Source organism: Castanea sativa, chromosome 10 (genome assembly GCF_040712315.1).
Source record: "Castanea sativa cultivar Marrone di Chiusa Pesio chromosome 10, ASM4071231v1".
Lineage (NCBI taxonomy): Eukaryota > Viridiplantae > Streptophyta > Magnoliopsida > Fagales > Fagaceae > Castanea > Castanea sativa.
In genome coordinates, this window is record NC_134022.1 from 24,256,360 (window position 1) to 24,280,666 (window position 24,307).

General features: G+C 34.0%; 2 protein-coding genes across 2 annotated transcripts; one reads left to right on the top strand and one right to left on the bottom strand.

Annotated features, from left to right (window-relative positions):
• The first annotated feature begins 326 nt into the window (after nt 1–326).
• Nucleotides 327–5,184, top strand: LOC142614106 (group 2 truncated hemoglobin 3-2). The gene is made up of 4 exons (XM_075786656.1): nt 327–731; nt 1,186–1,316; nt 4,682–4,826; nt 4,950–5,184. Exons 1-4 carry the CDS (start codon nt 595–597, stop codon nt 5,053–5,055), a joined length of 519 nt encoding a protein of 172 aa, XP_075642771.1. The 5' UTR covers nt 327–594; the 3' UTR covers nt 5,056–5,184.
• A 13,743-nt stretch (nt 5,185–18,927) lies between these two features.
• Nucleotides 18,928–23,887, bottom strand: LOC142611611 (protein ALTERED PHOSPHATE STARVATION RESPONSE 1). The gene is made up of 4 exons (XM_075783697.1): nt 22,729–23,887; nt 21,623–21,798; nt 21,160–21,383; nt 18,928–19,872 (listed from the first exon to the last, which is right to left on the bottom strand). The coding sequence occupies exons 1-4, from the start codon at nt 23,723–23,725 to the stop codon at nt 19,071–19,073; spliced, it is 2,199 nt and encodes a 732-aa protein (XP_075639812.1). The 5' UTR covers nt 23,726–23,887; the 3' UTR covers nt 18,928–19,070.
• Between the last annotated feature and the right edge of the window lie 420 nt (nt 23,888–24,307).

Here is a 24,307-nt window from a genome sequence, read left to right on the forward strand (position 1 = left end):
TTTCATCCACACGTATTTCCACAAATGTTTTCAAACAATATTTTCAAATTTTAAACACATACACCAATCAAACCCTTAATTTCTTTTTTTCTTTTTTCATAATTTTTTTAAAAAAGATTATTAACCATCGCAACTATTAGCATTTAAAAAAAGAAAAAAAAAAGGGTTGTTACAAAATATAAATAAAAAATAGATAAGATCCACACCGCACATAGGCCAATCAACCCTTCTAAAGGTGGAATCTCCCTGGTATAACGACATTGTAACCTCATACACGCACTCTCTCATACATGTCTATATTTTTTCCTAACAACGATGGGCACAGCATGAAGCTTAAAAAAACAGCCCAAATAGCCCACAGTTTTTATTTTTTTTTTTTAAGTTTCCCAAATTTTCAACCCACTCTCTTCCAAACCCACTCATCCAATGAAAGAAAAGATTACCCATTTCAATAAATGTCTACATATACCGTGTAAGCCACGAGACCCCACAAGCTAGTATATAAATAAGCCACTTTCTCTGCGTTCTGAGTTCCAAGTCAATCTCCGCATCTAAATTCTTCGTAGTGAAACAGAGATAGAGAGAGACAAGAAAATGCAGTCTCTGCAAGCCAAGGCTTCGGAGTGGAGCGGAGTGAAGCAAGACGATGCTTTTGCTATTGATGACACCAATCTGTTCCAAAAACTAGGACTCCAAACCTTCATTAACCTCTCCACCAATTTCTACGCCAGGTTTGAATTTCTTTTTCTTTGTTAAAAAAAATTAGCAAAAGTCCGACAGAGGATATGACTTTAGATAAATTAGAAATGATAAAAAGAACACAAAATTTGGGACTAAGGTTATTTATTTATTTATTTATTTTTGTTTCGCTACATACTTCTTAGTTCACTAGCTAGATTAGACTAAACATTACTAGTTATTTATTTTTATGATTTATTTTTAATTCTTAATTTTTAAGGTACGTTTGTTTAAAAGAACCAGTTGATTTTTCTCAGCTACCAAATAAATAAGGCGTTGAATTGTTGGTTGATTAATCTGATTTCACTGGTTGCCAACCATTTTATTTATTTATTTATTTTGTTATCAGCTACGTTTTAATAAGATTGATTATATATTTATATTAATTTGGTCGAAAATCGAAATGGGGTATATGTTAGTTAAAGGTTTTTGATGTGTAAAAACCAGGGTGTATGATGATGAGGAAGAATGGTTCCGGTCAATCTTTGCAAATTCGAAGAAAGAGGATGCGATTCAAAATCAATATGAGTTTTTTGTGCAGAGAATGGGAGGGCCTCCTCTCTACTCTCAGAGAAGAGGTAACCGGTTCTTTACTTTTATCTTATCTTTGCTTATGAAAATATTATAACTATAGTATACTAAATTCCCTCAAATTGCTGCATTTATCTTTACTTTCGCGTTTTCATAGGATTGTAGCTCAATTGGTTGACATCTCTTCGTCTTTCCAAGAGATTCGGGTTCAAATTCCACCTCTCCCGATAGTTCGATGTATAAAAAAGAACCAATTTTCATGCTATTCAAAATCAATCAGAATCCTGCTCCCTCAGGCCATTGTTCTTTTTTTCTTTTCTTTTTTTGTCTTGCATAATTTCATGTTTGTTAGGAGATAAAGTTTGGAGTTATAAGGGTGCGTTTGGCAGATACTTAGTCTTAATGTTTAGCTAAAATTCAACTTAGTCCTTCACTTTTACTGTAGTTATCAATTTAGTCCCTCACTTTGTAAACATAAGTCAATCTGTTCAGGCCAAATTTGTTAGCAAATGAAGCTGTTTAAACATTTTTTTTTATTTTTTTTTTAAATAATGCTCATCAAACAATTAAATTTAATCAATAACACATCTCATGAGTATTTTCAGTTGATTTTTAAATTAAAAAATAATGTAAAATGGCATTGTTTGCAAACAGGTTTGGACAAATGGACTAGAGTGACTTATTTTGACAAAGTGAGGGATTCAATTGACAATTATTAAACCTTAGGGACTAATTTGACAATTGAAGTAAAATTCAAGGGACTAAATTGAAATTCAGCCTAACGAATGTAAATTTGCTCCTAGAATGTTTTGCTTTGACATGTAAGAAATTGGACTTCTCAAAACAAAAAGGGGGGGGGGGGGGGGCAGGGATTGGCTTTGTGCATCTTTCTTTCACTGGTAAACGTGTTAAGGTTGGATAATGGTGTTTTCTATTGTAGGCTTTGTAGCTCTGGCCCATGTATATTTGGATTTCCTGTTTATGTCTTCAAGTTATAGTTAACGTCAATAATGAAGTTGTGTTAACTAGTTTGAAATGTGGGAAACATTTGCCTTGCGACTTTTAAGATGAACAAGAAAAAGAAAAGATGAAAGGGAACTTTTATTTTTAATTCCAATGGGTTGACCTAGTGATTTCTAAGGCCTCATGAGATCTATGAGGTCTTTGATTCGAAATCTCTAGCCAATATCTTGGGGCTACCTCCATGGGATTCATTCTTGTAATTACCTTGTGTGTGTGGGACATGGGGACCACACACCCGGGAGAATATTTAGGTGCTCAAATAGTTTTGGAAACCCTTATTAGCAGGAAAAAAAAACGTACACATTTATTTTTATCCCCAGAGACATCTGGAGAAATTAGTTCGCCTTATGTCTAGCTGAATGCATATTAGCATGGCAAAATGAATTTACGATTATCAAAGAAACTTCTTAAGCATACCAAAATACAACTTCCAAAAGGAAAGATCTAGACTTCACACTATTCACAATCAGCAATTATTCTTCTCTATTTTGGTTCCATAAAAGACCTAAATCCTCCTAGTCTTCAAATATGATGTTGCCACTCTTCCCCCTTCTTTCATACTTTCACATGTCTCTATGTTTAATTTGTTTCCCATTACATTCATATGTGAAGGTAATAACATTAAGAAGGTAGTATCCACTATTCCAAAACTTGGTTGCTATTTTCTATGGGATATGCAGGAAACTCTGTTCTCATGTCTGTACCATTTGGTCAGAAGATCTCCTATTAAGTATTTTCAACCTTTTGAAATAGCATTTACTGAATTCATTTGCTTTATTGTGGAGGATATATGTACACATAGTGCTGTTTATAGTGTTAAAATTAGGTCGGGATGACATTCATGTCAAAATGTTTCCTCAAATAAATAGTAGAAAGGAATTTAGGTTGTTGTAAAGTTCAAATATCCAATGGCTCCTTTGTCCTTTGGTGTTGGGAATGTAATAAAAAATAAGGTTAAAATGCATTTTTGTTTCTTCAACTTCGGATATGCTATCAATTTGGCGTTGTCAATGTAACCTCTTCTGTCAAGATCCGCTAAGAATAGGCATGTTAAGCATCTTGTGCAGCCCCTGCACATGACCATGAAACAATTTCATTTTCATAGTTTTTTATTTTTATTAATTTTGAGGAGAAGTAGCATATGAGGTGCATGTAAAATGACAATTTCACATAAGCAACTGGAAAAAAAATAGTTTAAACTTGTTTTTTTTTATTTTATCATAGATTAATAAATTAGAACTCTTTCTCTCTCATGACAACCGCCATTATCATAGCCCTCCACCCAATCCATTGGTTTAGGTGCATTGATCCATTCAGTTATAATTTGGTTTGTTGAATCTTAAGATTCAAGGAGGGATTGGCATTTAATCTCTTGTTCACCAACATTTGAGAATGTATTGTAGAAGTTGCAGAAGTAAGAGCAAAGGTGGATTTTACAGAATAAAGAGAGAATATAAACAACACTAGGATTAGTGGGAGGGGTGGAAGGTGATGGTTGAAATGGTGACTGCACTTCTCCCACAAACTCAGATTTTCCATCCAATCCTGTAAGACCATCCTCCACCTCCAGGTCCTCCACCAACTAGGCAAATAGACACCCTCAAATGCCTAGAACAAGATCTCTTCCTCATCAGTGTCTTCAGCTTCCTTTCCAATCCCCTCTCATATCCACCAATACCATCAATCTTGTTTTTAAATTAAAACCTCTTTATTTAAATTTCTCATTAGAGAACACTCCAAAATGTCCCATGGCACCACAGAGCCTGTATATGAGGCCTGGGGTTAGTGGGATTTCTTTGTGAGGACAATTTTGATTGACTTTTGTGCAAGATGTGGACAAGGTGAAATTTTTGAGAAAAATTTAAAAAAAAAAAAAGTGAGAATTGTGGAGGAAGGGGCGAGAAAGAGAGAGAATATTTATTAAGTGATTTGTAAATAAATTGATACTTATAAAACAAATTAATTGGTAATAAATAACTTATGCATTCTAGAATTTTGTATTATTTTGTATAGGGCGTGTCAACATACTTGTACCCAATTTAGAATCATTGTCCCCATGTCCTAAGCTTTGAACATTAGATGAGTCAAACACCTTGACATATAACTGCACCTGACAACTCATACCCAAGTTGATGTAACATAGGTTTTTTGGTTTGCATTATATGTGCAAGTTCTTAATTGACTTAGATAGTTATCTTCTTTAGTTCAATCATGTGAGTTGAGTATGAATTTTTCTAGCCGTTAGTATGTCTTTGCCTTCTCTTCCTAACGATATCCAAGAGTTTGGGATAGAGACTTATTTATTGGTTCCATCCTTCTAAAAGTTATTGATTTTTAGATTTGAATTCTCTGTACTAGTTTAATGTTTGGGTTTAAATATGTTTGGCAGGTCATCCCGCTCTGATTGCACGCCACCGACCATTCCCTGTCACGCATCAAGCTGCAGAGAGGTGGTTACATCACATGCAACAAGCATTGGATGGCACCACGGATATTGATGCTGACTCAAAAGTCAGAATGATGAACTTTTTCAGGTATAAAATTTTCTGACTTGAAGCTTTCTCTCATATATATTTCACATCTTGTAATATTCAATTTTCCCCTTTTTTTTGTTCAAATTTCATTACACTTTTTATGCCTATCTTTATGCTTTTCAGGCACACAGCATTCTTTCTTGTAGCTGGAGATGAATTGAAGAGTCAAAACCAACAACCTCAATGTAAGCATGGGACCAGCAACCAGACTCCGTGTAAAAATTTTTAACAAATATGTCCTTATTCAGTTGTGAGAAGCAACAAAGTTACTATTATTCATCAAACCTCTTTAATGTGAAAGGAATACTTCCTTACATCCTTTTTCTCAATAAATCTTTTGGTGTCTACATTCGCTCAACTGTTCTGTTATGATGCAAAATTCTAGTGTTTATATTTGCTTCATGGTGGTGAGCTCAAGAAGTTGGTCCCCATTTCCCAGCAGTGAAAACTTGAAATTGCAACACACTGACAGTGGAAGTTGTGTAGTCTGTAGACAAATCTTTCCACCCAATGAGTTGGAAATACTTCAATGTTCACAGATCATAGTTAGATATTTGATTTCCTAGGGTAATCAATTATTTCTGTCTCCCTTGCAAGTTGCAACACAGCTGCTGTCTCCCTTGATGATTGCCTGTGTGATTTGAGCTGGTAGTGTACTGCAAAGTCATACATAATGTTCTGCAGAGTTGGTGCATTGATTAGTGTCCTCAAGGGGCCCAACCAGCCACCCCTCGCTAGACTTTTAAAGGCAATATTTTTAGTGACTTTTCTAAAATTGTTTGTGAATTTCAATTGAGCTGGAACTGGAAGTGCAGTGCAAGGCTTGAATTGTTGGCATTCTCACTCTCAAATATATATATATATATATATATATATATTGTTGGCTTTTGAACCCCGACAATTGTAGGAAATTTTCACAATCCCAAAATGTACATATGCAGTAACTATAATCATTCATGCCATGTGATAGTAATAAAATTACTTTTATGACGTCCGTAGTCATAAAATATGTAAAAGAGGCTAACATATAGGATGTTTTATGGAGTTCAACCAGAACAATGTCCGGCCAAGTTTCTTGGAATCAAAAACTAAATCAATGGCCTTATCCAACCCACTGCATGCTAATTTGAGAGAGAGAAAGAGGGCACAGAAAAAAATTTCAAAAAAAAATTACAGTAAAGTTTTCATCTCACTGTATCTTTGTTAACTTCAAAGATTATTCACTTGTAGTTTTTCCATCACATAATCTACTTAATAGTCATGCAACTTGTTTAAATGATTTAATATATTATGTGGTTTCATACACTTCACATAACGGGCATAAGAAGATTCATTTAACTTAATTTGGAGGAAATAATTGTTTCCAAAGGATACGATGTATCCGATACATGTGACTGTAAGTCTGTAACCACCCTCTCATATGTTTGTGGGTTCTACCTCAATGTGATAGGGTGATTACATGTATCAGATATATGGTATCATTTTTCATAACATTAGCATTAGAATTATTAGGTGATATTTAGAGTTAAAACTTCCAACAATGCATTCAAACCAACCAATCTAAGGTAAAGTTGTAAACCCTTGTGCAATTCACATGGAGGTACAATATAAGTTTTGCTATATGCTTTTGCAAATGGTTAAATATGGAGATGGGCTAGAACCTGGAAGTTATTATTGAAGCACTAGCTTCACAAAAAGGAGGAAGCATAGCTCCTAAAGCCCTAACTTAAAAACATTTGATTATATATTGATCTAATATCTTATATGATTATTGGAAGGAATAAGATTCTCTAGAGTTCTTAAGATAATTCCACTAATAAAATTTTTAAAATTCTTATCCATTCATGGAGGGTTCAAATTTTCCACTATCATCAAATACCAAAAATAGTGTTAATTAATGTTTTTTTTAAAATGTTGATGATGTGGCAAAACTTGAACCATTTATTTAATGAATGTTTAGGATTTTTATATTTCCATGGTGGAGTTACTCTAAAAGCTCTTGAAGATCTTAAACTATTGTGAAAATTAAACAAAAGAAGTATTTAAATCGTCATATTTCTTTTTGAATAATTAAAAGAGAGAATTCATAGGTGTGGTCACTGTCTCTGACTCACTTAAACTTACTCATGAATTGTGTGGAACCATTCATGCAATAGCGAAACTTGCTACAACTTGAACCCATAACCTCAAACTCGCAAGGTGATGGATCATTGGATCTCAAGGGCTCCCAAACACCATGCTACCTCTATAGGTGGTTGAAGTAGAGTCTTTTATTAGTTGATTGATATTTGCCTAAGATGTCGCCCAAATAAATGAGAACTTATAGAAGTTAATCATAAAATGAAAATTCATCTAAATAATAAATTAAAATTAGAGCTCGCACATTCTTCCTTCTTTGAGTATTAAAATTTGAATGACTTTAAAGTGACAAGGAAACTGGAAAAGTATGAACCATCAATCCCTTTATGCCAATTTTTAACATTCATGTTATTGGTGAAGTGATATGATTGAACCCTCTTTATAAGACTTAAGTTCATACATAAACAAGGCAATGGGAATCTCTACTCAGCAATTTGAATAATCTAACTCATAATTGTGCGCATAAAGTGATTATTTGAATATACTTAGCAATCATGAAAGGAAACACTTAAAAAGCTTTAGTTTAAAAAATCATTGAGAAATAATAAACATATGGGCAAATCATAACTGTTTCTTGCTTAGAAAGAGAGAGAGGAAAAAGTAAAAAAAGAAAACCATGATTTAGATCACTTGTACAAGGATGAGGGATCTGACAACAGTTAGAAGATAATGAATTTAGTTGGACATTTACATGAATATTTTTGGTCAATCACTTGTTACTGTTTCATTTAAAATACAAATTCATCGGATTCTGAATGTAAATAATTTAGCAGATGATTGTATCAAAGTCTTTTGGAGTGTCTTGGAATGATGCAATTGATACACTTTTTTCAAATAGCTTTCTTTCAGTAAACAGGAGTATGGGTTTGTATCTCCAAAATCAATGCAAACATAGAGGAGCATTTTAGTTTTCATTATCCACATACAATGGATAGAAATGAGCTATGCATGTGCTAGATTCTCTTAGCTTTTATCATGTTGTCTTCCACTTGTGAATGACCAAAAAAAAAAGTGGAGATGAGACCTCTCAAGTCTCAAAGCATCTTTGTTTGCTTGTGCCTAGAGCAAAGAACAACTGTTGGAAACGTACAAGCATTTCTTTTTGTCTTTTGCTGTGTTAGCCTTGCATTGAGATCATAAAAAGGTCAAAACTTTTAAAAGACAAAAAACCATTTCCAGAAACAAAATATATAGAACAGCAAAAACTAGAAACAGAGAAATTAACATACTTTAGTTATATTTACATGCGACTGCTGAGAATTGTTGTTCATTTATAGACTCATGTATGGAGTTTTGCCAAAGTGTTCTTGACATTTTGTACGTGATTCTTATCAATAACAATATAAAAAGAAGGCACAAGATTATGAAAACTAATCCTTGTAGCAATAGAGGGAGAGAAATCTAATTCTAAGATGCAACTTTTACTTATAAACAACAATAACACTAATATAATGGGGTCATAGAGATGATCAAAAAAAGAGAAAAAAACACCATGATCAATGACCTTCTTTGCTGTTTCCTATCATCGATCCATATCTAACAAACTTTCCATTTTACAAAATCTAGAAGGATCAGCAAACCGAGCTGAGAAAGACCGAGAAAGATTATCTGGCTCCATCACTCCGTGATCAAAGTTTTTGGAATAATTCTTGGGATCATAATAAGCCTGCAATGTGACTTGAGAACTGGGATACTTGTTTCTTTTGATTTTCTTCCAAAAGACATTCCACCTTGTCAGTGTTTGTGTCCTGTAATTGTGACTATTGCTTTGCATACGATAGCTCCGGCTTTGGCCTAAATGGATGCATTCAGTTCTTTCTGGATTCAACCACTTCTTGATGCCCATTGCTACACAACTGGTTTTCTGCACCTGGATATATATTTGGTCTATACATACATGAAATGAGGCTTATATTTATATGCAATGTAGCTCTAGCATGTTACTTCCTTTTTTAATATACTAGAGCTCTCCACCTAGCGGCGCTATCTTTCTCTCTCTCTACCCTTACAATTAAGAAGGTCATTGAAATTATTTGACTAGTTAACTTAAAACTTAAAAGGAGGGTATTGCTATTTGATTGAGTAATAATAAAGGTAATACTAGTTTTATTACTTTGTTATTGCACACAATGCATCACCAATTAGAAAGAGGCAATTCAAAATTCAGTTATCAGTGTATAAGTTTCATATAAAAAAAAATAGCACTGTCTTTAGCATTTTTCCTATTTTGATTTTATTTGATTGAATATATTTGAGAAAGAGAGGAAAAAGTGGATAAAAATTAGGAACCATTGTTTGATTTTTTTAGAATTACTTTGTCCATATCATTTATACAACAAATTATAATGATTAATTCTTACTGGTTCTAATTTAAATCTACTACTGAAATTACTTTTTTATCCACTAATAACTATTGTGACAACCTACCACTAATAATATGATGTGAATATATTATCAACACAGCATTTTTTTTTTTTTTTGGTTCCATAAGTTATAGTATTATAAGTATTAAGTATTGTATCAAAAAAAGATAACTATTAAGTAGTATGCAAGAAAAGTATTTGGCTTTGAATTTCTTTTAGACAATTTAGAGGAGTATTTGACTATCCTTTCGTATATGGCTGTAGTTTTTTAAACTAGGATCAACTTTGGCGTAGACAATTGAAAGTTGAAAATGAAGACAATAGAAGTGTATAGTGTTTACACTCAACAACCATATTTATACATTCCAATTGCTACACACAGAGCACTTATGAATTTGGATGAGTAATTATAACTAACCATAAAAAAATTATGAAAATAATAAGGGTAATCGTGCTTTTAGAATATTTATTAATTAACAATTTAAAAAAAATTGTGTGGGGGGGCAAAAAGATCCTGATGGGAATGTGGGCCTTTTGGGCCGTGTTAAGGAAGGCCGACCTGCTCCTGGGTTTAGAATTTGTTAGTACTATGGGTCGGCCCATACGCCGAGGATCCGAGGATCCAGCCGAGGGTGAACTTACCCTCAGATGAACACCGAAGAACTCGGGATTTCATAGTAAAGATTAGGGGATGACACGGTTAAGGCCAATGGTTAAAAGGGGTGAACCCTAGAACGCTCCAGAAGCACCGGTGTTGAAGAAGTGTCAAAGATAAAGGATGTTACCTCCACATTAAAGACCCTGCACCTACCACCCTGACCGCATTTATGGGGAAGTGACACCTGAACAGTGGAAGAGAAACTTCTGGTTACTATTCAAAGGCACTGAGAAAAGAAATATCTAGGCTAAGGGGGAGGTGAGGCAACACGTGTACAAAGTATTCAAAAGAGTAGTATTTAAAGAGCAATTTAAGACAGAAAAAGGGGACGGACTTTTTGTAACCTAAAAAGAAAAGAAACAAGGAGAGAGATAATATAAGAACAACTCTTGGCTTATGTCCGAGGAGGCTGATTTACTATACTCCTTGTTGTTTCCGAGCATTTGCAATCTTTAGTTTGTCATTTAAACCTCACACGCTTCTAACCTGGGTTTCAAGCCCACACTCTACAAATTCATATTGTTTAAGGCTCATTGGGCCTGAGCCCATAACTGTTCTTGGGATCAGGTGCAATTGTGCGCTTACAAATTGTAATATCATTTTCATAAAAATTTAAAAAAAAAATTTACGAAATTAATTATTTTTTTATTTTCCCATAAAATTTTCATAAAGTTCTTACCCAGTGCTAGGATCCATTAACTTTTTGAAAATTATAAAGTTCAAGCAAGCCATCAGAAGTCTAGAACTAGAAAGATTCAAAGATGTACTTAATGGAATATAATACTAAACATAGTTTATTTCTCTAAATAAAAAAATACTAAACATAGTTTAAGATTCAAAGACAGACGGCCGAACGAGTCATTCTTCGCTGGCCGCATGCCACTGTCTCTCTCTCTCTCCTCCAAACCAATTCGACAATGACAACAAGTTGTTGGAGATTGACTGTGTACTGCGTAGAAAACTTCCTACACGAGGGAAAAAAAAAATGGCACACGATTCAACAAATGTCTTTTTCTAGTTGTATTTTATTATTTTGCCTTTTTCTTTTTCATTTTGATTTTATATTTATTATAATAAGATGAGGAGAGAAGATTCGAACAATTATTCTCTTAACAACATTTTTCATGTTAAGACTCTTCCCAGCATTTTTCCTTTTGTAAAACGAAGTTGAGAAAGAAAGTCCAATAAAATTACCATGTCAAATCTCTCTCAAAGTCCAATAAAATTACCATATCAAATTTCTAGATGATAGATTGTGTGACTGACGCAGGACCGTCAGAACAAAACTAAAACAATAATAAAATAAATAGATATGACTTAAGAGTCAGCACCAAGCGAAGAAACTACTAGGAGTCAGCACCAGACCAAAAGAGAGACCAAACAGCTATTTTTTCATTCATCAAAATATCAATTCTCCCTTAAGGAGTACAATAGGTTGCTTATAAAATATTGCTAAACCTTAGTTATAATTGGCTAGGAAACCCCAATTGCCTTATTAAAAAAATAACCTTACTTCCAAATTAAAATACTAATAGCCTAATAAACTACTAGGACCTAAAACATAAAAATACAATTGACTTGCAAAAATAAATAATATTAAATAATAATTTTCTTGTATCTCCTGCATCAATGACACATTATCTATAAGTTTAAGAGTAATACTACAGACACAAATTATTTTATAATATTTTTCCAAAATGATAATGTGATGAATTCTTATTAGTTCCCATTTAAACTTAGCATTAACATCTGTTCGGGGGCCTTTTTTCAGTGCTCGGCCACGTGTAATCCATTGAAGGGGTGACCTTGCTACGCCCGGGTTGTGTTTAGGAAGTTGCATCCGAAACTCAACATTGGGCCACGTGGTCCAATGACTATCGGCATACTTTTAGGCATACAAAACCATTAAAACCAAAATCTAAGAATCATGATAATAATTGAATAAAAATATAATATGCGTTTGATATAATAGTTTTGATTAGTGGTTGTAATATTAGGGGAAATAAATTAATATGTTTTTAAAGGTGAAGTAATCATGTACTTAATGATGTAAATTTAAAGATATGGAAGCAGAGTCACTTATCTTTGCATGGTTTGTAGCTCCAGCTGTGTAGCGTCAGTGAGTTGATAATATTCCAGCAAAATGACTCCTAGGTGAAGAGGCAGTATGCCATGATAATTTCAAGATTGAAGCGGAAAAATGGGTGCAACTAGAGGGAGAGAGAGTATGTCCAACCATGCGAAAAGGTTGGTTAAGCTTGTCCATCTTATCATGCACTTAAATAAGTTTCCCCCTTGACAATGTTCTTTTAGTTGTTGTGAAGTTATGAATAGTGTTGCCTTTCATGAGAAGGACTTTTGTATGGAGCATTTGTGCCTTCTAAGAGAAGGGTTTTATGTAAGATAGATTTGTGTCTTTCATGAGAAGGACTTTGATATGAGATCTCTGTGCTTTCTAGAAGAAGGACTTTAGTATTAGAAGTTTATGCCTTCCATGAGAAGGATCTTTATAAGAGAGGTGGAAAAGAGTATTGAGACGTGTTTATGGGCAGCAAAATAGTAGAACTTCAGAATGAGAAAGTATGAGAGTGGAGCTTAGGAGAGGTGTGGTGTGTTATATGTAATGGTGTAGTAGGTGTGTATAGAATTCTGTAAGAGAAATGGAGAAAGAGATGTTTAGGGATATAAGCGGCAAGATAAATGTATTTTCTGAACATGGAGAGTGAGAGAATGAGTATGAGAAGAGTAATGGTTTTGTAGTGTTTTTAGTAATGCTGTTGGAATTTTCTGCTGGAGGATGAATGAGGGCTTATGAAGGCATTTATGAGCTAAGGACTGAAGAGTTTAGTTCCTAATTTAGAAACTAAAAACTCAAAAGCTCAGAACTTCATTAAGAGTTTAAGAGAATAATTAGAGGGAGAGAGAATAAAGAAGTTTATGAGAGAGTTGTTCTTCTCTCTTGGTGTCCCCTTGTTGTATTGATGAGGGGTTCTATTTATAGCTGAGTTTAAGGGGTTCTTTTAGCACACAATCTCAACCAAAATCTGTCCCAATTAGTAATGAATTTTCATAAAATCCATCTTAAGATTTGGCCAAAAATGATATGTTTAACTTTAAGATGTTCTTGCTATTTTAGGTAATAGCTGCTAGAGAGGAAAGAGTAACAGAAAATGAAAGTATTTTATCAAGAAAAAGATAGTTTCTTTAGTTGGGTTTGATTTTTAGCCAAATGAGGGAAAATTAGTAATACTAAGGCTGCTGGATCAATTGTACCATGGTTTTAAAAACTGAACCGGGTATCGAACCGTTTTTTTCAAAATTTTCGGTTCAATCTCGGTTTTTTTTTTTTTTGGGATCGGTTTTGGGGCTTTTAAACGGATCGGACTGAATTGGTTTTCCCGGTTGAACCGATCAGACCGGCCAGTCCGGTCCGATTTTTAAAACGGTGGTTGTTACAGCTTTTCTAAAAAAGTTGTCCCAACTGTTAGGAAGAGTTGTCATAAAACAGTTGTTGCTTAGGGCAGAAGCAGATGAGATTAGATGTTAGGCTGCTGAGATTTCAGTATTAAATGGCTGATAATATCACTTCTAACCAGGTGTCAAGTGTTAAACACACTGCTGGTGTTCTGCTGGAAATGTTTCATTTTTTGGGTATTTGTATTTTTGGTCCAAGATTCTATTACAACACATTTTTAGTAAGTAATCGAATGATTGGTTGATAGTTAATGAAGTTTTAGAGATCTAGTTAAGGTCTCATTATGTTGTGACTTAATCTTGGTGAGCAAGAAGAGCATTTAATGCTCTATTCTAGCATTTAATCTCTATTCTAGCAGTTAACAGAGGAATATTTGATATGATTGTGGCAAACAGCAGCTGGGTATTAGAGATATCATGAATATTCTATATATTTGGAGATTAAAGATAGCCAATTAGATTAGGTCATGTGTTTGAATTGGATTTTAGCTAAATGTAGTAATGTAGTTTATGTAGAATAATATAATGAAGTTTCTAAATTTTTACAGGAACAACTGGAGATTGAATGAATAGTTATTTGTTCAGCATTTAGATGGCTTGAGATATTGAGTATTTGTCATATAATGAATATTAAATTTCAAGAAAAGAGCAATGCAGAATTTTATCATTTTAAATGCTATGTGATAAAAGATGCTTATCATATATTACTCGCTACACATAGACTTGTTAGAGTTCAGGGAGTTGGAGAAGACATGTCAAGCAACATGTTTCTTTTATCAACTTTAAACTGCTGGAGCTTTACTAAACATACTTCTTGGCCCTCCAAACCACAACTCCCAAAGTTTCCCAAAGAGACTCATTAGCTTAAATCATAAGTCAAAGATGAGATGACATACCTTAGATTTTGTTGTCATTTCGAGTAAATATGAGCTTTTGTTGAAGAAGCTGCTTGCCATAAGTGTAAGAGAAGTAATATGAGTCGTGAGCTTTGATTCATTGCTTGAGCCCGATCCATATGTTGATATTGATAATGTCATGGGGTTATGATCCCAATTGATGAAAAGTAAATGTGGACCATGAATTTGCCTCTTGAAATAAGGATCTCGTGGGTTATGTGAGTCTAATCCATGAGATATAAGCTTATTTTGGGCTTTAAATAGATTTACCTAAAAAATCAATAATATGTTGATGTGGTATGGGTTGCCAATGAAGTAGTGTCATGTGGGGCGAAAAAAGAGTCCTCAACATCATATTTTTACTTATCAATAATCACTTATCACATAGCAGTATGTAAAATAACTTGTAGATCTGGCAATTTTCTAAGTTTAAGTTTAATAACTATTTATATTTAATGTCATTTATAATGATTATGATTTTACTATTTTGACATGTTAATGCAATGAATTCTTACTAGTTCTCATCTGAACTTAGTATTAACATCATATTTTTATTTATCAATAATCACTTATCATACAGCAGTATGTAAAATAACTTGTAGATCGATCTAGCATTTTTCTAAGTTTAAGTTTAATAACTATTTATATTTAGTGTCATTTATAATGATTATGATTTTACTATTTTGACATGTTAATCCAGGCACATAATTGTATTTTTCCTTTTATCTTTAATCACTAAAGACACTTAGTGCACGTTTGGATTTGGTTGAAAAGCAAAGCAAAAGCGCGTCTACGTTTTTGTGTGGGTCCTATGCACTGTTTACGGGACCCGTAAGTACTTTTTTTCTAGTAAAAATAACTCTAAAAATGTGTCCCACGGCACTATTCATACATTTAAAAATTATTTTGCTACAGTGTTTTCAATTTTCAGCAATAAGCGGCATTCAAACAGACCCTTAAACATCGAGGTACTAATTAAAAAATGTTGTACTTGGCCTCCCAGTCTGGATTCTCAAATATATATATATATATATATATTGTACAAAGAGAGAGACAAGCTGTAATGGCTTGGGCCAAAGGAGGTTCTAAGAAAGAGTTTAGGGTGGTGTTGGTAATACTAGTAATCTTAGCAGTTTTAGGGTCCGTTTGGTTAGAAGTATGGAAAAGTGGGAGGATATAAAATAGAGGGAGGATGGAAAAGTGGGAGGATAGAAAAGTTTTTAGTTTTCCTCAGTTGTGTTTGGTTGAGAGGGTGGAAAAGTAGAGGGATGGAAAACTTTTTGGTTTGGTTAAAAATAAGATTTTTATAAATTTACCATCATGTCCCTCATAAATAAAAGAGAAAATAATACATTAAACTTTTTTTTAAATTGTGTATAGATGAAAGTGGACATTTCAAAAAATAGCATAAGAAATCATCCAAAAGTGTTTTCTTAAAAAATAATAAAAATTAAAATTAAGAGAAAAAAAGAAAGAAAAGAAGAAATCACCCCTGACAAAACAAAAAAAAAACCAACGTTACAGTGAAAAAGTTAAAAGAGGAAAAAAAAAAAAAAAAGCCTTCCCACGTTAAAAAAAAAAAAAAACCAAAAAAGTGGGGATAGTTTTGTCAAAAAAAAAATTTCACTTTTCACTCCAATTTTCTCTCCAATTTGGAGAGATTGTATTTTGAAGGGAGAGGAGAGCAACTTGTGGGCCCCACCACTTTTCTCTCCCCCTCCCTCTCTTAACCAAATAGTAAAAAATGTCATTTTTCACCCTATTTTTCTCTTCCTATTTTTCATCTTCCCAGTTTTCACCCCAATCAAACACACCCTTAAGTTTCAGCAATAAAGAGTGTCAAATTATTAATTGTCTCAAATGCTTAATGTGTGGGTCATTTCAACTGTCATTAAGTAGGGCCTAACTCATAAAGATTTAAATGAGATGTGAGATTAGTTGGCATGTGATTGAATTCATGACCTCTTGGTCTTATCTATATCTAAAAGCCTAAGAGCAGCCTTTATTGTTTCTACACTCCTATTAAGCCACCTCATCTTTCATGTCATTGTCACATCATTATTTTTTTTCATATTTATTTTTACTTTTAATTTTTTTGACATTATTAAATATTTAAATATATTGACTTTACAAATTCATTTAGGCAGTTTTAACTTTACATATTTATCTACTTTAATGTTAATGTTATAACTAAGTATTGTCTATACTTCTCTCAAAAAAAAAAAAGGTATTGTTTAAACATATTCCTCTTAGAAGGTTTTAACTTTACGTTTAATTTTACCCATTTATCTTCTTTTATTTTGTCTCTTTTTATTCTCATCCTCTTACTATAAATTTCTCACTCTCTCCCATTTTATGCATATTTTTCCCACACAAAAAGGTTCTCTCTCTCTCTCTCTCTCTCTCTCTCTCTCTCTCTCATTTTTTTTTTCATTTTTTGTTGGATTTTTTTTTTATGAATTTTGTACATCCATTGTCTTATTATTGACTAACTCATATGTGTTCCTTGATGCAAGTTTTTTTTTTATCATTTTATATACAACACTAAATACTTTTAATGTTGTTGACCAAATTTGGAGGAAAAATTATATTATAATATGTCCATATTGTGTTATTGTCAAGTTTTAGTTAATTTGAAAAACAGCAGGATAGTTTGGACAGTATGATGAAAAACAATTAGTACATTTGCAGAAGATGGTATTTGTGCAGTTTCCTTTCACTGTTTATAAATATATTGTTTAACAAATTAGCACCAAATTGTTATATCTTTATTATATGATGTTTTTAGATGCGTGAGTAATTGTTTTTAAGCATTTAGAATATTTTGTATTGTTCATCTTCCTTATCTCATTAGTGTATTTTTTGAGATTTTTAAGAAAACAAATTCAATTTTGAGTTTAAAATTATTTATTTATCTATTCATTTTTAGCATATTGGATTAGATGTTAGATTAGATTATGACAGTCTTAACACAGTATTTGGCTTGATTACAATCATTATGTATAATATATATAGGGCAAAAGTTTTGAATTTGATTATGCATTGAATATTTGGCTTGATGACATCACATTTGAAATGTTTTACATGTTTGGCCGAATGAGTTTGAGTTTGATGTGAGTTTTATTTTTCCCTTTCTTTTTATTTGAATTGTAGTTTTTTTGAATTTTATAAATTTTTTTGATACGTTTCTTTGTGTTTTTTATTGCACAGTAGAAAAAATTGGGTTTGAAATTTTTTTTTTTTTTAACTAAAAAATCATTTCCAAATTTTAGTTACTTTTTTATGGTACACAAAATGTTATAAATACTTTTTATTAAAAAATTAATATTTTCTCAACCTTTTGAATTCCTAAAAAAATTATATTGTTTTTATTTTAGTACAACAAAAATTATATATTACATTTGTGATTGTCACTATAAAAAATAAATATATTATTATAAAATACATTACTATTTATTAAATTAGTCCAAACTGCAAAAATAAAGTTAATGAGACCACCTTAAAAATATAGACAAAACTTAGGTACAGTACCTTAGATGCTATTACTTAGATTCCCCTTTTAAAATTCAGCTATGTGGCTAGCTACTTAACTAAAAAATACACTTCTTTCTCATGAGAAAAAATCAACATAGTAGAATCTTAAAAGAAAAACTTAAGAAATAATATCTAAATATTGTACCTACGTCTTGCTCTAAAAATATTATCACATGCATGATGCAACGCAACCATCAGTACTATATTATTGAAGTTTAACAAAGAGAACGGAGAAAGTGGCTTATGAATCAGCTTTTAGTAGTTTAAGGTATACTCTCAGGGCACAAGGCATGATATTGCTTTTTCTGTTGGAGTTGTCAATTAATTTCTTTCAATTTCTAGAAAAGAACATTAGACAGTTGTTAAATGTATTCTCAGGTGTCTCAGAGTCACTTCCTGGGGGTGTTTGTGAAATGTTTCACTGGTGATGTCGATTCTAGAAACTGTATGGTATAATTGATAACCTAAATAGGAATGAGTTTTATTATATGCTCGAAACCTTTAAAATGACAAAAAATATCTTGAAAATCTCTAGAATGATAAAAATATTCTTTAAATCCTAAAGTGATGAATTCGAGTAGTTATTTAACATGAACAAAAATATAGGACATTTTGTTACTTTTTTATATATAAGCCAAATGTCAGGAAATGCGTTCTAGAGACTTTGAACACAGCCACCCACCAAAAATTAGGTTGCTTTCTCTAAAAATGTTTTCAACTGAAAATATTCTACTAAAAATATATATATATATATATATATATATATATATATATATTTGACGTCGAATATATAAGAGCCTGAGACCCAAGCTTGTTTTTTCAATACACCAGTTCATACCAATTACCAAGTCATAAGCAATGATGTCACAAAAACCACTGAAAAAACACACAAGAAAAAGCGCTCAAGAGGATTTCTATAATTTGCAAACCATTTCAGCACTCATGAACAAGAACTGAAGTAAACCACAAAAATAGATGTAACTTCCATCAGAATAAAAAATGCTTACCTGTGCAAATGCTTGCGTGAATGGCTTCCATTAGATATAACAGTAAGATTTTTTCCACACAAGAACAAAAGACATAACATCACATCACAAAATAAAACAAGTGTCTCTGGAAAACTACAGCTGAGAAAGATATACTAGATAAACATCACTACAAAAACAGAGCTTAGACAATCTCATGAAGCGCCACCATTAATTTTGTGTGACTGCGTGACATCCCTTAATTTCTCATAAGTGTCAGAACAGGCATGAGCATAATCTGTCATGGCGCGGAAGAGCTCAGGTAAACGAGTTTTGAGACTAACCAGTGACTTCTCTCTCACCTGAAGACAATGTCTTCGGTGAGATTCAACTTCCTCTTCCAATCTCTTCCTCAAGCTCTCAACCACAAATTCCTTCTCTGAGAGGGGATCCTTGTGATTTGGATCTTCACCTCTTTCAGTATCCATATCTTCAGGGCCCCTTCGCTGCAAATACTTCTCACGCCATTCTACAAATGACTGGTTTTTGCGTAAGAACTCCTTCCTAGTCTCCTCACACTTGTCTTTTAGCTTCATCTCTTCCTCCTGATGAACTATTATGCTTTTTATCACAGCAGCAAAGGAGGATATTCCAGATTTAACAAGCTCATCTGGAAGCTTTTCAAGATAGTTGTGCCAAGAATGGAGGAGGGCTTGGATTGGAGGATGCTGTACTCCTGGTTGGATTGATACTTTCTCCTTTAAGCTGCTTTCAATGGGGATCAGATTTAATTTTAACCAATTGTTAAGAAATTGGATGTATTGTTTTTGATGAGTTATGAGCTTCTCAAATTGAGAGTGCCATTGTTGGACAACATTCCAAAGTTGGACGGTGTGATCATAGTGGTGTTTGGATGTTTCCCTGGGTTCATGTGCAATGTCAAGGGATTTGAGGTTTGTAACAATATCCAGCTGGTCCTTATGATGTGAGGACATAATTCCCCACATTTTGGCCATCCTGTGGAGCAGATATCATGTTAATGATCATGATGAAGTTGCTTTCCATTATCAAAAAACAAATGATCAAGTTGCTTTCAAAGGAACAAATAATTTCTTATACGATAAATATAAGACAATAGTTTGTGACCATAGAATGGAAATCCTAGTAATCTGATCCTTTGGAATACATTTTTTGATGGATTAAAAACCAAATTCTATGAGATATGCACAAGTTTTCTAGATAGCATATTGAGTGTGATTGAAGAGGATGGCAAGATATGGCACTGCATCATACATGAACAAAATAACCTTTTCTGGTTGAGCAATATCAGAATCAACTAGAAGATGGAACGTACTAAAACAACCCAGAACGATTTTCACGATATCTTAAATGTCAAAGATCATAGGTTTCTCACCACAGCATTGCCAAGAAAAATTAGCATTTATCATCATTAAGTTCTGACGGGCTCAAATGGACATAAAACAATCATATATATCCAGGAAAATGGCCACAGTAGGAAGACACTTTAGGCAATGTGAGTTGAAAACAGTACACCCTTAATAATTAATTTATTGCTGTTTAAATATAACAAAGTTGGAAGGGCCTTAAAACAATAATAACCACAGCACAAGAGCAAGCTTTTTTTTTTCTCATGCAATTTCCAAGCATATGCAAGCCAAAAGGTCAAGTGGGACTTGTGAAGGTAAGTGCAAACAGACCGTACAAGCCTTCAAACTGACCTAATGGGCTGAAACCCAACCAGGCCAGTTTGGTGTGAGTGATGAAATAGAGGGGAAAAGGTGAAGGCCAAAGAATGGTCTTTCTGAATATCTATTTTATCTTTTTCTATAAAAAAATAAAAAAGGCCAGAAAAGATGTTTGTAGAACTAAGCTTCAAAATACGATATAAGATTGAAAAGCAGTGCCAGTGGAGCATATAATATAGTTACCACCTAGAGTAGAAACAGAGCATATTGGCAAGTGGTCTCTACACTGAAAACAAAGGGAAGCTACCAACCAGGAGTTTGGTACACTTCACAAAAATCCAATGTAAATCAGAGTCAAAGAACCAAACTGTAATTTAAAAGTGCAAAAGCAACCACACTAGAAAATATGGAGTAATCTTTTGGCATTCATAAACCTTAATTCACTGTACAAAAGCTCGAGTAAGGCCCCTGCTCCATAACCAAAAATATCATAAAGATAAAAGAGTGCAGCTCAGCAATAAAAAATTTGTGGGGAAAATTGATTGGAAGAAAGCAATAATAAGATTTCTCAGTAACTTTTTTGAAAATAAAAGCTTACCCATCAACAAGAGCAACAAGTTTTGGGTACAACTGCTCATCACGTAAACGATTTACTTCCAAAACTGTTGAATCCATTGACTGCATGTCAACTATGTATCTTGTATGCAAATGACTTACAGCTGCTTTTGTTTTTTCCAAGGATTCAGCACTCACACTACGTTTCTTCTGCTTGTTCAGCAGATTAACCTTCCTCTGATACTCTAGTTTCATTAGCTCACCTTGCTGTCAACACAATGCAAACTTCAATAAGATTCAGCACGGGTAATAACTTTACAACATTAATTAACCCATAAAATCAAAATTATCAGCGCTGCACAGCTATGTTTCAGAAAAGTACACATTAACCATTTTACATTAATCATACAAGGAGCTAAAAAGCTTCATGTGCACAAGTCTTACAAAAAGAGATGAAAAAAAAAAAAAAAAACACAGATGAAATCAAAGAAAACAAGGCAGTGTACCTTGACTTCTTCATAAAGTTTCTTTTCCCATGCTAACAACTTATCCAAAACAGTGGCATGAGTTTCGTATTCTTCTGAATCAAAATCATCCTTCCCAGCCTCACCATTGGATATACCTCTGAAAGATTTATTCCATGTAATGACACGCATGACCCTTTCAGAATGATTTATGTGTCCTGCAATTTTCAAAGAATGTTATGTTGGTAATCTGTTCATCAGCTTTGTTTGGGGGGGGGGGGGGGGGGGGGGATAAAACAAAACAAATACCGGGGCAAATGAAAAAAAAAAAGTAAAGCAGATCAACCATTTTCCCAATTGCCTGGCCCAGGAATTTTGCAATTATCACACAGTAACCAAAAAAGTACAGCAAGATATTTGAAAATTGTAACTCAAGATTGCTAAAACTTCAGATTTACTAGGGCACCATGGGAAGCATTTTGGACTTCTCTCCAAAAAAAATTATTTGATTGGTAAGTTACACGTGCACCTGGTAGGTAGGTCTTGAAGTGCCACGACCTTACCCTCCATCCCGTTACTATGGGAGGTGGAAGAGCTATGTTGAGCCAAAGTTCATTGGCTTTGGACTTTTATCACTTTTGAAACGACAAAAAGCAATAAATGATTCGAGGTTGATGTGGATCCTCTAAAGAGTGTAAAGCCCAAGTGATCCAAACATGGGTGAGATCTTACACAATTATAAAATTGGGTAGATCTATGCTTACTTTGAGCTTTGAAATTTTTCATACATTACACATTCACACGCTTTGGAAGCATTAAGGTAAAGGGTGTCTATGCAACTTCACCAATTAATTAACACTAACATGACAGAACCTCAAGTATGACACATAAGAGTTTGGAGAATGTCACATCATGAATGCACATTGAATTTCAAATCACTACCTTAGCTAAACAAACTTGAACAAACATATAACAACATATTCAAGATGTGACCATCCAATGACAAATGTAGCACATTGAAATTTCAAATCATTCCCATTGCTAAACAAACTTAAACGAACATAACACACATTCAAGATGTAACTATCCACTGACAAATGTAGCATGGAGAAACAGAAGAAGAAGAAGAAGAAGAAAGAAGGGATTACCGCGATTATCAGCAAAATTGGAGTGGTAATGCAAGCGAGTGGCCTCAAGCATTTTGGAAACCTCTTGTGCACTCTCGGAGGCTTGCAAGAAATAATCATCAAGGTCCTTCAGTATTTTCTTCAACCGAACACTTGATCCCTGCGCTGCCACTCTCCTAAACTCAGGAGGGGCCGTCTTCGCGTGCTCGATTTGCTTCTCCTCTTTATTCTCCTCATACACCTTCTCCTCCTCCACCTCCACTTTCTCCGGTGTCTTAGGCTCAATCTCCACACCCATATCAGGCCCCACGTCCACATTCTCCCCAAATTGGGCCACACCCACATCCACATTTTCAGTATTGCCTACATCCTCCTCGGTTAAAGTCGAACCCGGCATATTCATCGTGAAGAAAAAGTCCCAAGCCATTCCTTTCAATTCCGGCGTAGGCGGCGTCCCTGGCACCGCTTCTTTCTGAGCAAAGCCATTACCATTACTCTTAACAGCCCTGCTGGTAACATTGCCCCCATCACGATCATCACCATGATGATGATCATGATTTTCTTCTTCTTCTTCTTCTTCTTCTTCCTCTTCTTCAGCTATAGAAATGGTATCTCTTCCTCTCCGAACCCTTCTCGGACCCTTAAAATTAGCATTAGCAGGCAAAGTGACACTCCTTTTGATGGGACTTGGGCTAGGAGAGAAGTTAGGCAGCGGAGGAGGCGGCGGAAGAAGGCTGTCATCGATGGGCGGAGGCGGAGGCGGAGGCGGTTTCGAAGCTGGCTCTAATGGCTGGTTGTGAAGCTCGTTATCATTCTCATTTTGGTGAAGTGGGTCTTCAACCTCGCCGTGGCCGAATTCACTGAGGGCGGCGCCGGTGTTCTTCAACGCCATAGCGTAGCCAGAATGGCCAGCAGCAAAAGCATTGCGAGCCACCACCGCTTCCTTCATGAGATTCTTCCGGTCCTTGCATCGTGCCACTGACTCCTCGTTGTCTATTCTTGACTGTGCACAACCCATTTTTTTCAGAGAGAGAGAGAGAGAGAGAGAGAAAGAGACCCAGATGTGTGAGTGAGGAGGGTATGTGAGAGAAAGAGAGAGAGCATGAAAAGCGAGAGAGAGAGAGGAGAATAGAGCCAAAGCTTGTACAGAGAAGGTGGCAGAGAGAGCAGAGGAGTGGAGTGTGTGTGAGAGAGAGAGAGAGAGAGAGAGGAAAAACAAAAACACTGTGTTTTTGTTTTTTTTAACTCGCTGGGAGTGTGTGTTTTTACTCTACTCGCTGCTTTTGATTAAGAGGTGTCTTTATCAACATTTTTAAAATAACGGTCACATTTTTTGAGGTCAAACGACGTCGTCTTTCTTCTCGACTGGATATCACTACTGTTATAGGGAGTAGGTTGGAATGTACTGTTAAAATTTAATCACAATATGGAAATTTCTGTACATTATGGATTTTTACTTTTTTGCTTTTTTTTTTTTTTTGGCTACAGATTCTTCGTAGGTTGGAATGTAAATTATTATCTTATTTTTATTGTTTATTTTGTTTTTAAAATATCATGTTTTCATTTTAATATTTTATGTTTTAAAAGTTTTATTTTGATT

Coding starts and splice junctions, on each gene's coding strand:
- LOC142611611 (XM_075783697.1), bottom strand. CDS start 23,725: ATGGGTTGTGCACAGTCAAGAATAGACAACGAGGAGTCAGTGGCACGA. Junction 21,799..22,728: donor CAATTTTGCTGATAATCGCG/GTAATCCCTTCT, acceptor TGAAAATTGCAG/GACACATAAATCATTCTGAA. Junction 21,384..21,622: donor AACTTTATGAAGAAGTCAAG/GTACACTGCCTT, acceptor TTGTGTTGACAG/CAAGGTGAGCTAATGAAACT.
- LOC142614106 (XM_075786656.1), top strand. CDS start 595: ATGCAGTCTCTGCAAGCCAAGGCTTCGGAGTGGAGCGGAGTGAAGCAA. Junction 732..1,185: donor TCCACCAATTTCTACGCCAG/GTTTGAATTTCT, acceptor TGTAAAAACCAG/GGTGTATGATGATGAGGAAG. Junction 1,317..4,681: donor TCTCTACTCTCAGAGAAGAG/GTAACCGGTTCT, acceptor TATGTTTGGCAG/GTCATCCCGCTCTGATTGCA.